Source organism: Erythrolamprus reginae, chromosome 2 (assembly GCF_031021105.1).
Source record: "Erythrolamprus reginae isolate rEryReg1 chromosome 2, rEryReg1.hap1, whole genome shotgun sequence".
Taxonomy (NCBI): Eukaryota; Metazoa; Chordata; class Lepidosauria; order Squamata; family Dipsadidae; genus Erythrolamprus; species Erythrolamprus reginae.
This window is the reverse complement of record NC_091951.1, coordinates 325041498-325058097: the sequence shown is the minus strand read 5'-3', so window position 1 is coordinate 325058097 and position 16600 is coordinate 325041498. Positions and strand designations below refer to the sequence as shown.

General features: G+C 37.4%; 1 protein-coding gene across 3 annotated transcripts in view; it reads right to left on the bottom strand.

The window, feature by feature from the left end:
• Positions 1-2351: 2351 nt before the first annotated feature.
• The window catches only part of ARL15 (ARF like GTPase 15), a 207692-nt gene continuing 193443 nt past the window's right edge, over positions 2352-16600 (bottom strand). For 2 of the 3 annotated variants that reach the window (XM_070743351.1, XM_070743350.1), the window contains one exon: positions 2352-5584. In XM_070743351.1, coding sequence (XP_070599452.1) covers positions 5432-5584 — 153 coding nt within the window. In that variant the 3' untranslated portion in view covers positions 2352-5431. The remainder of the gene's footprint in view (positions 5585-16600) is intronic. The other variant, XM_070743352.1, reaches the window with a different exon arrangement.

The following is a 16600-nucleotide window of genomic DNA, read 5'->3' as shown; positions in this document are numbered from 1 at the left end:
ATAGTGGTTCAGATGCCTCAGATTCAGAATTGGCCTCCATTCCCCCGAGACTTTGGGAATTACGGATAATATGGAGTGGAACCAGAGGTGGGCTACTGCCTGTGGGGAGGATGCAGTGGGGTAACAAAAATGGAGCTCCACCCCAGAGAACCCAATTTGCACTGAAAGATGTTGAAAGAAAATGTAGGGTGTCCTGCATAAGCCACGCCCACAGTGTGGTAGTAAAAATTTTGGTAGCCCTTCACTGAGTAGAACCCCTGTCCAATGTAATGAGGTTGCACCTGCAGGATAGCTTGAATATTCAGCAGGTGTTGCATAACAGAGTCCATAAGCTGTTTATTAGAAGGATCTCTGGATACTTTGCTGTTGTGTTATGGCCCGTCCATGTCCCATGCAGCTGGTCACAAATCCCAAGGATCAAGAGGCGATTGTGGGGCTATACCAATGGCCCATGCAGCTGGCACTCGAATTCAATAGCGAGGAGGTCGGAGAGGATGTGGTGTGCTCTATTGGTCTTTAGTTGGTTTTCCTTGCTAGATTATGGATAAGAGGGCCAAAAATTAGCAGGAGAGGAGGAAAAAAACCCCTAATGGCAATCTAGGAATTTTATTATTTTCCAAGATGACCCCTGAGTTAGGGGTGCAAGGGTCTTCAAACCTGGCAAGTTTAAGGCTCCCATTTCTGAACTAGCATGACTGGTGGAGGAATTCTGGGAGTTCGAAGTCCACTAGTCTTAAAGCTGTCAAGTTTGAAGTTTGCAAAAAGTGTACATGGTTTAAGAAATATACATGGTTGTAAAATGTGTTTGTCTTCACTGGTATTTTATTAGACAATATAATACTACACCATTTGGTTCCAGAATACTTTTTTCCTTGTTTTCCTCCTCTAAAATCAAGGAGCGTCTTATACACCGATGCATTTTATACACCGAAAAATACGGTCGTTTATTTGAACAGCTTGCTTTGCTTTTTCTTGGACTCTGGCCAGTTGTTAAGATGGTAATTAAAAGCTGGCACACCAAAAAGTCTTATTTATGATTTTATGAACTTTAAAATGACACCACTGTTAAGAAAATATTAGGAGTTTTTAATAGTAGTAAATAACTTAGAAACAGTTTATGTGCGTATTTCTTGGTGGGTCCGACGCTGGGGCAGAACATATTGTGAGCGCCCAGTTGATGGTTAGCACAGCAGGTGGTCTGTTCAATTGTACATGCCGTCAGATTATAAGACTCCAGTGACAGACTAGCACACCCAAGCAATGAGGCTGCGAAGTGAGAAGGTGGCAAGACGGAACAGCCCCAACAGAGTGGCCGGGTTGCTCGAAGCAACTGCGCTGGGCTGTTATGTCTCCAGAAGTCCTAATCACAGCTGCTTCTCAGTGCTAGTGTCCATCACACAGGGGAGGGGGGAGTGCAGAAGCTCGCCAGGCTTTGCCCAAGAAGAGATAGACCCGAAGCCCCTTGACAGAGGCTGGCTTGGATGAAAATAGTACCCTCCGGTTCTGAGGCAGAGCGGAGGCTAGGCCTGAAAGCTTGATGCCCCTATCAACACTGGCAACTGCTGTGGCTCAGCCACAATCTACCCAGCCCTCCAATAACATCTGAGGAGCCTGCGTTCAGAAACTCACAATCAAGTTTAGAGAAGGTGGAAATCAACACCACCTGGTGGAACGACAGACGAAGTCACACCTGTCCAGCTTCAAGGACTGAGTTCTAACTGGGTATTCCAGGCAAGGCGGAGCACCCAAATTCAAATGAATAGACTCAGTCCTCAGCTGACCGGATGAGGTCAACCTACACACTGTGAAGAACATATATTTTGAGGGGGGAAAAGTCTACAAACTTTTAAGTCAGGCCACATAAGCACTGAAGCATGTTCTGATAGCTATTTATTTTCCATGAGAGAAGAAACCATTTTATTTATTGAGGAAATATAAACAGCCAAACATGAAATATGAACAGCTAAATATGAACACTGACAATCCATGTGAATTCTGCAGGATCAAATACAATTTCTGCTTGAGAATCTATCATTGTATAAGATTTATTGTCTGTTGTATTTGAATGTACACATTTTTCTGTGGTTATAGATAATGGATGAATTGGTTTGGGAAAAACTAAAGTAAAGCATCTCCTTTTCTTGCTAGTGTTATGCATTGTCTTAATTTGATTATCTAGATTATTCTAGATAATTAATTATTAATTATTGTATTATATCTACGGAAACTTGCTTCTGTATTCTGTATTTCCATGGAATGGTTGGGTGCTTTCAAAGTATTTGTGGATATGGATAACCATCCGAAACACATTATTGAACGTGAAACCCAATTTAAAACATAACATACTTAAATGTTCTACACAGCATTTATTGTCATTGTGGTTAGCGTAAACTATATAAATCACAAAACAATTCTTTCTGCATGGCAGTTTTCTGCCTGAAATTTGCTAACAATGCTGCATTTTAGTATAAAGTCAGGGATATATGGAGAGTTAGCTATCAATCATTGTTTTTAAGTACAGTGAGATACAAATCTTTATAATATAAATTACTTGTTACAAAAAAAAGGGCATCTGGGTTAGCGAGTTAAGTACAAAAATCTGTTAACCTCTATAAATAATGAAATGTAAGAAGCTCCATAATACAACACATACATCGGGTTACAGTATTTGAATATGTAATTGCAGACATGTGGCACAGGCACATTATATGGGACAGGCAAAAACACTGAACACATTAAAAGTTTTAAAATGTAAGCACTTTGGGAGAATAGGAGCACACAATATAAACATCAAGCAACACTCTGAACAGACAATAGGAGCCACTGACAGTTGTAAAGCATTCGAACCTGGCAGAAACCTGTCCAAACAGCTGCAGTGGGATACTGATTGATTGTGTTTTTATTCCTACTGCTCAAGCACTGCAGACAGTCATCAGTCTGAGAAAAAAACTAACGCGGGCACTTGCACCCTCACAAACGCACCCAGAAAGTAATTTAACAGATGCCTGGAAAAGTGCGGCACCACAACTTCTTCAATTAAAACAAATATTCAGTAGTGGTGAATTTTTCCCAGCAGTCTGAGCTAGAATATGGAACGGGGATTTTATGCCATTTATAATTGAATGTCAGATTGGGGGTTCGGGTGGAGTTGAGGATAGGGAGAGAGAGAGGAAGGAATAGAACAGGGTAAAAACTGCTTACGGACTAATATACATCCAGGAACACTTTTAAGCAGGTCATGCTTTTTAATTATTATTTTTTTAAGAAATGGGAGGTGTGCTTAGGGATACAAAAGTGTTCCTGATATTAACTGCAACTCCAAAATGGAACCCAGAAGATATTAAAAATGAAAGGGATGATCCGAAGTCTTGTAGCAGATTTGAAGTATCTTTTTTTTTTATCAAGTAGAAGTCAAACATTTCGTATGGGAACTTTTGGAGTAATAATAACTTTTTTTATAAAATTTATTTTCATAAAAGTTCTGAAGGTGGACCGAATATATGCTGATCATAAGAAAACTCCACAGAATACATTGCTCACTCCTTATTTTAGTTAGGAATAGAATCCTTGTCTATAATCCGTCTTTATTTATTTTTTTACTGCTAAATAGGTTTATCAGTTTTTAACTAGATAAAGGGTAAATTCATGAGTACAGGTGGCGAAATGGTTTTTGACTCCTGGTATTCCTTTAAAAATACAAATAGGCCCCAATTACTGTTACAAGAGTTAGTTCCATTGTTTGGTTTAATCTTATTTATATAAATACGGATACCGGTATATATATTTTGGCCAATGTAAATGAAGAATGATTTCAGTCACTGAAAATTATCGTATCCTTATAAACTTAACTTAGTTTCTTGTGATGGATCTAGTGAGTTATAAAACATGAATTGAACGAACCTATTTATTTAATTTGTATACTGCCACATGCCTTCCAAATAAGCATTACGCTGTATAATTCAAACTGCCTATCACTATAGAAATGGCATTGCAGGATGGAAAAAGTAGTGATGTCAAAAAAAATCAATTAGTCTTACACTTCTTAGATTTTGGTCTACTTTAATTTCTACATTTGGTAACCTCACCACTACTGTTATATACATATAATTACATACATGTGGCATGAGGAATAATCAAAAGTAAATTTAGCTGTTTCTGGTGTGTGTGTGTGAACACATAGATTTATAGAAGAAATCACTTTTACCTCTCAATAATGTACAAGTGTAAATTATGTAAAATATGGCATTCTTTGTAAGTAACTTCTTTCTTCAGTAGTCTTAAAATTAAAGAAAAATCAAACCAAAAATGAGAAAACCAAACCAAATGCTGCAGTATCTCAAGACCATTTTCATTCTAGTTTTGATCAAGGATTCTAATATCTAATATATAAATTCAATTTAAGAGCAATCCAGTGCTGTATTATGAACAAGGCAGTTTTAAATTTTGAAGCAATCTTCCAAATAAAGCAAAACTAGAAGATGAATACATTCTTGGAATTCAGTGGAGTGTTATCATGTATAACAAAGAACAAAAATTTCTATTCTCAGGAAGAAAAGCTTTTTTTTCTTTTTTCTTTTTTTTTACAATATTCAGTCTGGAATGAAATTTAAAAGAAATCTAATCCCCTGAAAATAGGGGTATTTAAAAATTATATTTTGAATATAATTCAGAGATACTGAATTTTTAAAAAATAATTCCAAGGGCTAGGAATTCTAGCATAATACTAGTCATGAAGAATAATACATCTAATGATTATTTAAACTTACTTATTATTCTTATTTCTTGTTTTTAACGACAAGGGAGCCTCCATTTCATCATCCTTTTATACAATCATCAACTTAATTTTAATTTACAAAGGTAATTTTCACTTGAGGCTTCCAAATCCTAACAAAATACTGATATTTTTATGGTTTGATGAATGAGGTTTTTGTCACCCTTCCTATTAAATTAATGGTTTGCATTGTTGTTATTATTTTAAAAAATCAATTTATAATTCTTAAAAAGCAGGGGTGTGGTACATTCATTGAAAAGTTTGCAGTTCTTTGCATCAACATGAATTTGTTGGTTTCAAAACGTATTCTGGTTCTCAATGACAATAATTTCCACAAAACTTTGGGTCTTCCTTTACAGCCAGAATTATTTTTTGCCCATACGGCAAAATTCTGCATTATGGCTATTACAATTCAGGAAACTCTTATACAGCGAACTGATTTGTTGGTAAATCACAAGAATTCACGATTCAGTAGTACAGGCGCCATTACTGAAAATAATCATAAATCTGATTCACAGAATTTATAAACAGACTTTCTGGGATTAATGCAAAAATATATTTATTGCAAGCTCTAACACATCCTTCTGTATACCAAACCATAATTCAGCTGAAAGAGAGACAAACAGGTACAATGTTATTTGAGAACCATCCTTGTTTTTTTCACATCCTTGAAGGCTCAAGATCTCTGTCTTCTAGTAAATTTATCAGAAAGCCAAAGCTGTCTTTTACTGACTCCATGTCATCCAAGGAACAGGGTTTAAGTATCCACCTTTTCCCCCGTGCAAGTGGTTCAAGTTCCAAATACTTTTTGATCTATATAAAAAACAGAAAGAGCAGCATTTTAAAAAAATTGTTCCATTTATTTGCCGGCTTACCATTTATTCTTTTCAAAATAGAAATGGCTGGATGCTCATTTTTGAAGTTATTTCTTGCTGCTTCTGACATCAAGTTGACCTTGTACACTGCATATGTTTATGTTATGGATAACTAGTTTGTCTAAATGCTATTTTCCCATTATAAGTTTCTAAATTAGAGATACAGTATTAGAGACAATTAGTCCTTTGGATGAATAAGTAAGTTCAAATTCCCCAAGAGAAGATAATATAAAGATGTATTTACACGCCCAAACTAATTTTAATGAAATAGATAGGTATCAAGATCCAATTAAAGTTATATGACTGAAAATATTCAGAATGATTATTAGTAAATAAGATAATTTTGTAATATATTCTTTGTGATTTGTGGCACATCAACATCCCTCTGACAGCAAATGACTAAAGGGATTTTTATTAATTTTCCTTCCCAGCATTTGAAGTCTAAGTTGGTCCCATTAATTTATTTAATGGGACAACGAATCCTCTAAATGTTTAGATGAAGGTAGCACATAGACTAGTTGTGAAGAAAGTAATTCAATGTATATTCTGCCATCTAAAAAAATATTGTACATTTTACTGAATAATAGAGATACGCCCCCTTTAACTTTTCTTTCTGTATGTCAAAAAAATATAGAAATATATTCAAGAAAAACTAATACCAATAGTTAATACTAGAGTATTCACATTAAATACTTAATAGTATTTAACTGAATACTTGATTAAAATACTTAGTGTTAACTATTTAACACTAATTAAATTAAGTATTCAAAAACTAATGCTAATACAGATGCATTGGAGGAGTCAATGATGCTAGGAATGGTTAGTCGAAGAGGAAGAGGGAGCAAGCAAAGAACATGCTGGCTTTGATGCCATCAAAACTGATACAAAAATGAAAATCCAACAACTGAAAGAAGCTGTGTTTCACAGGGAAGCATGCAGAATACTTGCCTATAAAGTTGCCAAGCATCGGATATAACTGAACTGTTAAGACAACAGCAACAATACTAGGAGCAACAACTTCAGACACCATATCTTAACCAACGTGCTAAACAACCACAACTGGAACCAGAATTTCCAAAAGCTAAGCTAGATTAGGTGAGTTTATGCAACCATTATTCAATCAATGGGAGTGAGATGAGCAGCTATAGAAACTGGATGGACGGACGGATGGATGGATGGATAGTTAGAAATGAATGGATAGATAGATAGATAGATAGATAGATAGATAGATAGATAGATAGATAGTTAGATAGACAGACAGACAGACAGACAGATAAAAAATAAATCTTGCAGTTAACAACACAAAATATAGAAATTGATTTTAGAATATTAAATTAATAACTGTATATACAGAAACAGTGTGTTGTATTGAAGAGATAAAATGTGCATTTCTGCAACATATAACTTAGTCAAACATTAAGTTTTCTTATTATGTAAAATCTTATTATATAAATATGGTTTCCATTAACCAACTAAGTATTTGTAGTTGCTGAGATAAGCAAAAATCAATACATCTGATCACTTAAAATAGAATTAAAAATAAAATAACTGGCAAGGTATGGCCAAGAATGGGTTTAAAGCTAAGATTGGAAATATAATAGCAAGAGAAACAGGTACATTTGTTTAGTTTAGATGGCTATTTTCTTATCAAACTCAAGTTATTTTTGACTCAAAGATACTATTACTTTTTCAGTTTTCTCAGCTGCAACACAGAAGGATTATGGAACATTCAAAAAGGAAATGCAGAGAATGGAAGGCAAAGGAAACGTGGTCAAAGTTTGCCAAAGTTTTAGAAGCAATCAATATGGCCTTGAAATTTAGTTGTTAAAGTACAAGATACTGTGAAACTTGCTTCAAAGAGGAACACTTAGTTTAAATACATAAATGCAACCCATGTCTAAGAAATTTTATTTAAAATTATTATCTTCTTTTTATTCATAAAATGCACAGAAGTCCAAAAAATGATTATTATGATCTTACCAAATGATACTGGCATGTTGCAATATCATAGAAAATTACAATTTTATTAACAGTCCTAAAATTATAATAGGTATTAGAAAGATATACACCGTGACTTGATATGTAATTTGCTCCTTAATTTATTTCTTTTCTTGCATTCTAACTATAACATATTAAAATATAACTGCCATTAAAAATGGCACCGATACAGAACAACAAAGTTTGCTAAGAAATATTCTGATCACTGAATTAAGTTAATGAGTTTAATTCCCAAACTCACATATCAGAGACAGCCAATTACCCTGTCTGAAACACAGACTTGTAAAACTATCAAGTAATTGTAAAATGGTCTGCTACACACGAGTAAGATGTTGTTTAAATGGCTTGTTTGACTAGATGCATTCACCATGAAATTGATTCTGTTAAAACAGTATTTTAAAACCACGTTTACGTTAACTGCATGGACAGAAAATGAGAAAAAAACCTGGCGTTATAAAGGGTGGGCTTGGGTATGAGTCCAATTTTATGAGGTCGAGGGTTATTTGAATGAGAAACTCATCAACCGTGGTCATGCCCCATACAGGAACTAAGGAGGCTGCATACAATTAAGTTATGCTACTAATTCCATGTGAACGGCAATAAGGTCTAAACCATCACAAAAGCATGCACTTAAATTATACGGCAAGAGGAAGTTACACAAATCCCTTATTATATTTGTGTGGAAGCACCATGTAAAAATACTTATATTTCATTCTTCAAGTCAAAGCACTACTGGTAACTGTATGATTGGCGTTTTGTTGAACTTTTGCTTACAGCAAGCCGCTACGGCATCCTTTTCTGTAAAAATAAACAAGGAGGTAGGGAATTCCCCACCTCATTTTGCTTCCTTTTATTTTTACAGAAAAGGATGCTGCAGCGCTGCTGCAAGCAAAAGGAGGTGGGAAACCCCATGAAGAGATTCCGGGGGCGGGGCCTTGACATCACGGAGACTCCTTCCTCCCTGTTTCGGCCAGCCAGGAAGTAGTCTCCGTGATGTCAAAGTCCAGCCCCTGGAATCCCTTCGTGGGATTTCCCACCTCTTTTTGCTTGCAGCGCCGCAAGCAAAAGGAGGTGGGAAATCCCGCAATGGGATTCCCTACTCTCCTCCCGGGGGGCGGCATTTTGCGGTGTTCGGCCGAACCCGAACTTTACCCGAACTTTCTAAAATGTTCAGGTTTGGGTTCGGCATGCCGAAGTTCGGTTCGCTCAAACTATTCATAACTAGACACTGATTGCCTTTGCATCAAAGACAGTACTTATTACATAGACAACTTAAATTTGCCACTCAACATATTCAGCATAAAGCTGTTTCCAGTTCTCTATTTACATGCATTCTTATGTATATCTGTATTACATGTATCATTTTAGAAAGCAGACCTCTGCTTATATCTACCATTCTTTCCACTCCTATCCTGGAGGTGACTCAATGGTACATTTAAGTATTTTGCAGGGTTTTTTTTAAAGAGAGAGATGTAGTTCATATAAAAGCAACACAGAATTTGACCAAATCAGGCCTGGTAAAGGATAGAACAAGCCTATTTTAGTGTTACAGCTTCAACACTTGTTGCAGGAGAAAACGAATTCATTTTTAATGTGTGATAGTGCTGGGATGCATCTAAATTAAGTTGTCATAAGGTTAAAAGGAGGGGAAATGTATTCAGTTACAAGGCAGAATATGACAGAGTCTGAAGCCAGGAAATACTTTTGCAATAAAGCTGAAGGATCCCAATCATAAGAACTATGTGAAGAGCACAGAGACCCTTCTCAAAGGATATCTTTGATCTAAGACAGGCCAATCTGTTGCTCTCTTGATGACATTCTGGAGGCTCCTCCCTTGTTTCCAATGTACCTCTGTGCCCTGGTTGCGGTTCCCAGCAATCTGTATGTAACTGATAGGATCTGTATTGCTGTTTCCCTCCTATCAGTTACATACAGACTGTTGGGGAACAGGAAAACTAATCTACCAATAATTTTATACATCTGAGGGTGATATTGAGGGAAAGGTCCAATTTCTATTCCACAACAATCTGGGAGTATCCCTTGGTTCACTGTGGGTTACCCAGGAGATTGAAGAGAAAAGACCACCCCTGAAATAAGACAAACAAGAAAGTAGGTTTAACAACAACAAGAACAACAAGAACAAGAACAAGAACAACAACAACAACAGGGTTGTCCAGTCCAACCCCCTGCTTAGGCAGGAAAACCCCACACTACTTCAGACAGATGGTTATCCAACATCTTCTTTAAAACTTCCAGTATTGGAGCATTCACAACTTCTGGAGGCAAGCTGTTCCACTGATTAATTGTTCTGTCAGGAAATTTCTTCTTAGTTCTAAGTTGCTTCTCTCCTTGTTCAGCTTCCACCTGTTGCTTTTTGTTCTACCCTCAGGTGCTTTGGAGAATAGGTTGACTTCTTTTTTGTGGCAACCCCTGAGATATTGGAACACTGCTATCATGTCTCCCCTGGTTCTTCTTTTCATTAAACTAGCCATGCCCAGTTCTTGCAACCATTCTTCAGATATTTTAGCCTCTAGTCCCCTAATCATCTTTGTCGCTCTTATCTGCACTTTTTCCTAGGGTCTCAACATCCTTTTTGCATCATGGTGACCAAAGTGAATGCAGTAAAGGTTTCTTTATGGGGTGCCAAAGTTTTAGGATAAAAGAGACCTAGCCAGTTCAAAAGCAAAGAAACACAGACACACATAGGCACAGTTACACACAGACACAGATAACACGCAGACACATACAGAGAGAGGGAAAGAGAGAGAGAGAGAGGAAGAGAGGGAGGGAGGAGAGATGTAGAATCTTGTTGAAGTGAACAGATAGAAATTGAATTCTTAGATATATTTTTCAGACTCTTCAAACAATAGAAGTTTTAAATATATATGTGGAAATGTTCATTACTAAAATTAAGCTGAATCAACAATTTTTAACTATGCGTGATGTTCCCAAGTTTTATAAACACATATAAACACATAGACTTGCCTGTCTTCTCTGCTAGGGGATTGCATATCAAAGCAGGAAGCAACAATACCACACCAATTGCAAATCCATCAATTGCAGATCTGAAGTCTGGTCTAATCCAAGTAAACAATGAAACTAATATTTTTTGTTGTTTTGGTTTATAATCTGCATTACACGCTTGGTCTCAAACCTGACAGTGATAGTATATCAGTGCACAATGTGAATGGAGAATTAGTTAAAGTTAAATGATGATTGCTAGGCTTCAACTCACCGGAGAAGAGCCTAATGTTGGGAAAGATTGAGGGCAAAAGAAGAAAGGGACAACAGAGAATGAGGTGGCTGGATGGAGTCATTGAAGCAGTAGGCATGAGCTTAAATGGACTCCAGAGGATGGTAGAGATCAGGGAGGCCTGGAGGAATGTTGTCCATGGGGTTGTGATAGTCAGACACAACAGCAAAAATGGGGGGGAAATCAAAACAACAAGCTTAGTCAACGTACATATTTTTCAATTATATCCTGTCTCCAAAAGCCACTCAAAGTTTCTTAAACAACACAGAACAGTGCAACAGCAATAAAGTAGTGGCCTTCCAAATCAGAACTGTCTAATAAATATTTGATTTTTTTTTTAAAGTGCCAAACAATAATCTACTATCAGGATACAAGAAACATAAACACTAACAACAACAACAACAAAAGATTAAAGATTTTTTAAAAGACACTCATTTTACATGGCAATTAGAAGGGAACTGAATTTATAATAGGTGACTCTAGAAAAGAAATTACTTTCCTGAAGTGCAATCGTAGAAGGAATCATCTTGCTTTCCTAACAGGTTTATGACAGTAGGTAGATATTGTTGCTATTTAACACTGAAATGAATCTAGGACCAAGACTTTAATTGAAGGCATAAGGAAGGGTCCAGGAAAATCCAGATGACCAATGGATAACATGTAGAATAATCTATGGATTGTTTCTTCCAAGGTAGTCAGATCTGATTTTGAGGCTCCATATAAAAAAAATTCAAGTGTTTTCTCTATGAGATCTACCTGCTTAATATTAAGGATTAAAAATTATAGGAATATTGCTTCATATTCACAACTGTCTAAAAATAGTAAATACTTAATTAATAGTAAGGCTATTAATAGCCTGGAACAGATGTTCAAAAAAGATAGCAGGGGACTGTGCTTGGCACAGAGTTAATGTGAGATGAAATTGATTAACAATGGAGAAATTAAAGAATAATGTGGAACAATAAACTGTCTAGAGAGCAAATGAGAAAGATCATAAAATTTGATCATAAAGTTAATATGCTTTTATTACTGTCTCACAGCAGACTAGTAATAGAATATTTAAATTGAACAATGATATACAAGTTCTTCCACGCAATAGCAAATTGCAGACAGCTCAGTATTTATAGCAAACACTAATGAACCTGACAAGATTTTTTTTATTACGTGTTGCATTTATTAATTGTTTTAAATATTTTTCAACTGCCCTTCTTTTGGGGAGACATGAAAACAAAGCACAGGTAAGGAGAAAATAGCAAACATAGCCAAATTTTCCTAATGAAGCAGCTGGAAGGAAGGAAAATAAAAGAACAATCTGATAAACGTAATTGTACCTGAAATGTCTGAACAAATAAATTCTGTTTTGATTTGGGATTAAAACAGATTTTTAAAAAATGATTGATCTTAAAACCAATAAGTAGCCATTGCTGCTACTTTAGCATTGATATCATATACTTGCACTTAAATGTACTAATTATAAATCTGGCAGTTTCATTCTGTGCTAAGCAGAAATATTTATTTAAGTATTTATTTAAGCAGTAATGGGTTTCACTTATGTTTGCTACTGGTTAGGAGATGTGTGCGTGGCCTCCTGCCACCACCGCTGATACCGGTATGCCTGAACTGGGGTGAATCAGTAGAAACCCACCACTGGCACTAACTTAATAACGTCTTTGTTGTTGTGTAGTTCTAAGCTTTCAGCAATTGGGGAAAGTACCAAATTACTGATCAGTAACACCAGAGTGTTATTGGGGCCAATCTCTTCAATAAGACACTTGTACAAAGGGCCACTGAAAAGTGGTAGGATTGCTATTCTCATATTTTTTGGTAAGATTTATAGCTGTAGTCAGGTCTGTCTGTTCATTTAAATTCAAACCTAATTGAAATGGATTTTTGCTTTTGTACAAAGTACTTTCAGTTAAGTTACCACCATCTTCCTTTGTTCAAAAATATGATTTCTTTGGTTCTCTGTATTTTTTGGGGTGGTGGTGGCAGGCAACACTATCTCAGGTAGGTAGGTTTATTAAGAGCCAATAGGAGAAAATAATACATAAAATACAAATTATCCTGAGAGCTCCTAGGAACGTGTGCATAGATCTTGAAAAGGATGTCACAACACTGTGAAGATCCTGTCTTCTAGAGGCTGGGGGCGAAGGGCTGGATGGAAACAACAGACTTCGAGTCAACCCCAGTATTTATTTATTTATTTATTTATTACTTAGATTTGTATGCCGCCCCTCTCCGAAGACTCGGGGCGGCTCACAACATGTAAAAACAAATCATAAGCAATCAGACAAATTTAAAATATTTAATATTTAAAAAACCCCATATGCTAACAGTCACACACACAGACATACCATGCATAAATTAAACGTGCCCAGGGGGAGATGTTTCAGTTCCCCCATGCCTGACGGCAAAGGTGGGTTTTAAGGAGTTTACGGAAGGCAGGAAGAGTAGGGGCAGTTCTAATCTCTGGGGGGAGTTGGTTCCAGTAATTCAGAATGGCTTTGGTTTTATGACTTACTAGTTCTGGAAATGTTCCATCTGTTCTTTCAAAGCTTCAGCTGGGACAAAATGCAAACTTGTAAGCAATTATGGGTGTCAGTCATTCAATACATGAGATATTTCTGTTCTGTAAGCTGTGCTGGCTATTAGGATGCTTCCAGGTGTCACAAGCTTCATCACTTGGGGCCAGGTTAGTTATGGAATTGTCTCTCTGCAGTGGTGCCTACTCCTCCCTAGATCCAGCAAGAGAGGCATAACCTAAGGTCAGTGATGGTAAACCTTTTTTTTCTCAGGTGCTGAAACACTCGTACATCCATGAGTGCCCACACCCATAATTCAATGCCTGCGGAGGGCGAAAACAGCTTCCCCTGCCACCCGGAGGCCCTCTGCAGGCTGTAAATGACCTGTTTCCCAACTTGGGCCCAGTAGGCTTATGTTTCACTTTCACCAGGTTCCAAAGGCTTCCCTAGAGCCAGGGGAGAATAAAAATGCTCTCCCCACCGGAGGCTCTCTGGAAGCCAAAAACGCCCTCCCAGAGCCTCTGTGTGAGCCAAAAATCAGGTGGCTGGCACACACATGCATGTTGGAGTTCAGCTAGGGCAACATCTTATGTGCCAGTAGATATGGTTCCCTGTGGCACCTGTGCCATAGGTTTGCCATCACTGACCTAAATCAAGGAGCACAATAATGTATGCGTTACCACCAACTCAGCTCAGCTCTAGACCATCAGTAAGCATGACCATAGCTGTTTCTGTAGTTATTGTATTGGGTATCAAATACACACTAATCAGTGACCATGCCAGGCGAAAACTCCAAAAACCCACAAAGAAAAGAACTGGAAAACAGCAACAACCCAAACGATCCCAGCACATGCTATAAATGCAATGTTGCCATTTATTTATTTATTTATTTATTTATTTATTTTTTATTAATTAGATTTGTATGCCGCCCCTCTCGGTAGACTCGGGGCGGCTAACAACAGTAAAAAGACAATATGAACAAATCTAATATTAAAAGTAATGTAAAAAACCCCAATTTAAGAAACCAATCATACATACAGACATACCATGCATAAATTTTATAAGCCTAGGGGGAAGGAAATATCTCAATTCCCCCATGCCTAACGACAGAGGTGGGTTTTAAGGAGCTTACGAAAGGAGAGGAAGGTGGGGACAACTCTGATCTCTGGGGGGTGTTGGTCCAGAGGGTCGGGGTCGCCACAGAGAAGGGTTCCGCCAAACGACACTGTTTAGTGGATGGGACCCGGAGAAGGCCAACTCTATGGGACCTAACTGGTCGCTGGGATTCGTGCGGCAGAAGACGGTCCCGGAGATATTCTGGTCCGATGCCATGAAGGGCTTTATAGGTCATAACTAACACTTTGAATTGTGACCGGAAACCGATTGGCAACCAATGCAGACTGCGGAGTGTTGGTGTGACATGGGCATATTTAGGAAGGCCCATGATTGCTCTCGCAGCTGCATTCTGCACAATCTGAAGTTTCCGAACACTTTTCAAAGGTAGCCCCAAAGGTAGAGAGCGTTACAGTAGTTGAGCCTTCCAAGAAATGCCACATATCCACCAAAATTGCCCATCACTCCTGCCTAAAAATATTACCCAAAACATATATGTACAATTCTTTAAAAAATGTTTTATTAATATTTTAGCTTCTTAAAATTGTAGCCATGCAGTTGAAGCGTCTCATCAGTAAAACTGCACGCATGAGATTAAAAATAATTAAAATTAAAAATAAGTATTGCTAAATTGTAACAGTAATAGTTTGCATATTTATTCCAATAAGGCTGCTAACAACTTTTATTTCTTTTTTTGGAGTGGGTGGGTGGGGGGCGGAGGGAAGTATACAATATGAAGATTTCTATTTTCCTCCTCCTCCAGCTAATTTTTAAATAAATGATTTGGAAATTATCAGTTATGTGCAACTTGAACAATAAATGAAATTTACAACCTAGAAACTATTAAAATGTACTAGACCTATTGACAAACCAACTGCAACAATAGACTGAACCTACCCACAAGATGACTTGTTATACTACTTTTGTGTTTTAATGGCCAGTATATGTCAGAACTTTTAAAAACATCAGAGTTAAGCAGCAGAATTAAATACATGAGGTCAATGACTGTGAATGAACTCTTCCACTGTTCTTAATTGAAGTTTTAAGAAACGGAGCCAAGGCAAATAATGGGGAAGTTGTATTTGTCTGACCTTGTGACAGATCTGTTAAAGCTATGAGCATCTTGACAGGTAACATCTGGGTTCACCTCTTTCTGGGAACTTGGAAGATTGCCATGCCCTTAACTCTTCTACTGTAAACCAACTTTCTAATAGAGCCCTTTCCGAGCTGGTGCTTTTCAAATGTGTTAGGAGAGTCAATTCAATGTGGTTGGAATTTTGGGGATTTTGATCAGGGGTGGATTCTAACTTACCTCACTGCCGATTTGCTTCCTCCCATGCCTTGTGAGCAGCGCATATGCAGTTTGTACGCACGCACATGTGCAGCATTGAATTTTTTTTTTTTAAAGCAAAAAACAAGATGGTGACTGCATACACAGAGCCGGGAACTTGGCTTCTGAGCATGCTCAGAAGGGGAAACCACCCTCTAAATAAATAAATGAATAAATCATATGGCAGCACCCATGGACCGACACGGACCGAACTGGCTTGGTGATGTCATTGTGACAATACCAGCGGCCCCCTACTGGTTCGAGTGAACCGTTCCAAATTTGGAGGAATCCACCCCGTTTCAAATTTGGAGGAATCCACTCCTAAAAGATGTTATCTGGGTGTGTATAAGAGTGTGCCTTCTCTGGGTCCCATTGACTGAGCAATGTTGTCTGGCGGGGCCCAAGGGAAAAGCCTTCTCTGTGGTGGCCCTGGCCCTCTGGAACCAACTCCCTCCGGGAGATCAGAATTTCCCCTACCCTCCTTGCCTTTCGTAAGTTGTTGAAAACTCACCTTTGCCGCCAGGCATGGGGAAATTGACACCTCCCCTAACTACTGCTTTATGTATGGTTTGATTGGGTTGTGTGATTATTTTATTAATAAGGGTTTTTAAATTGTGTTATTAAATATTGGATTTGTATATTGTTATTATTATTGTGAGCCGCCCTGAGTTCTCGGAGAGGGGCGGCATACAAATTGAATAAATTATTATTATTATTATTATTATTATTTATTATTAT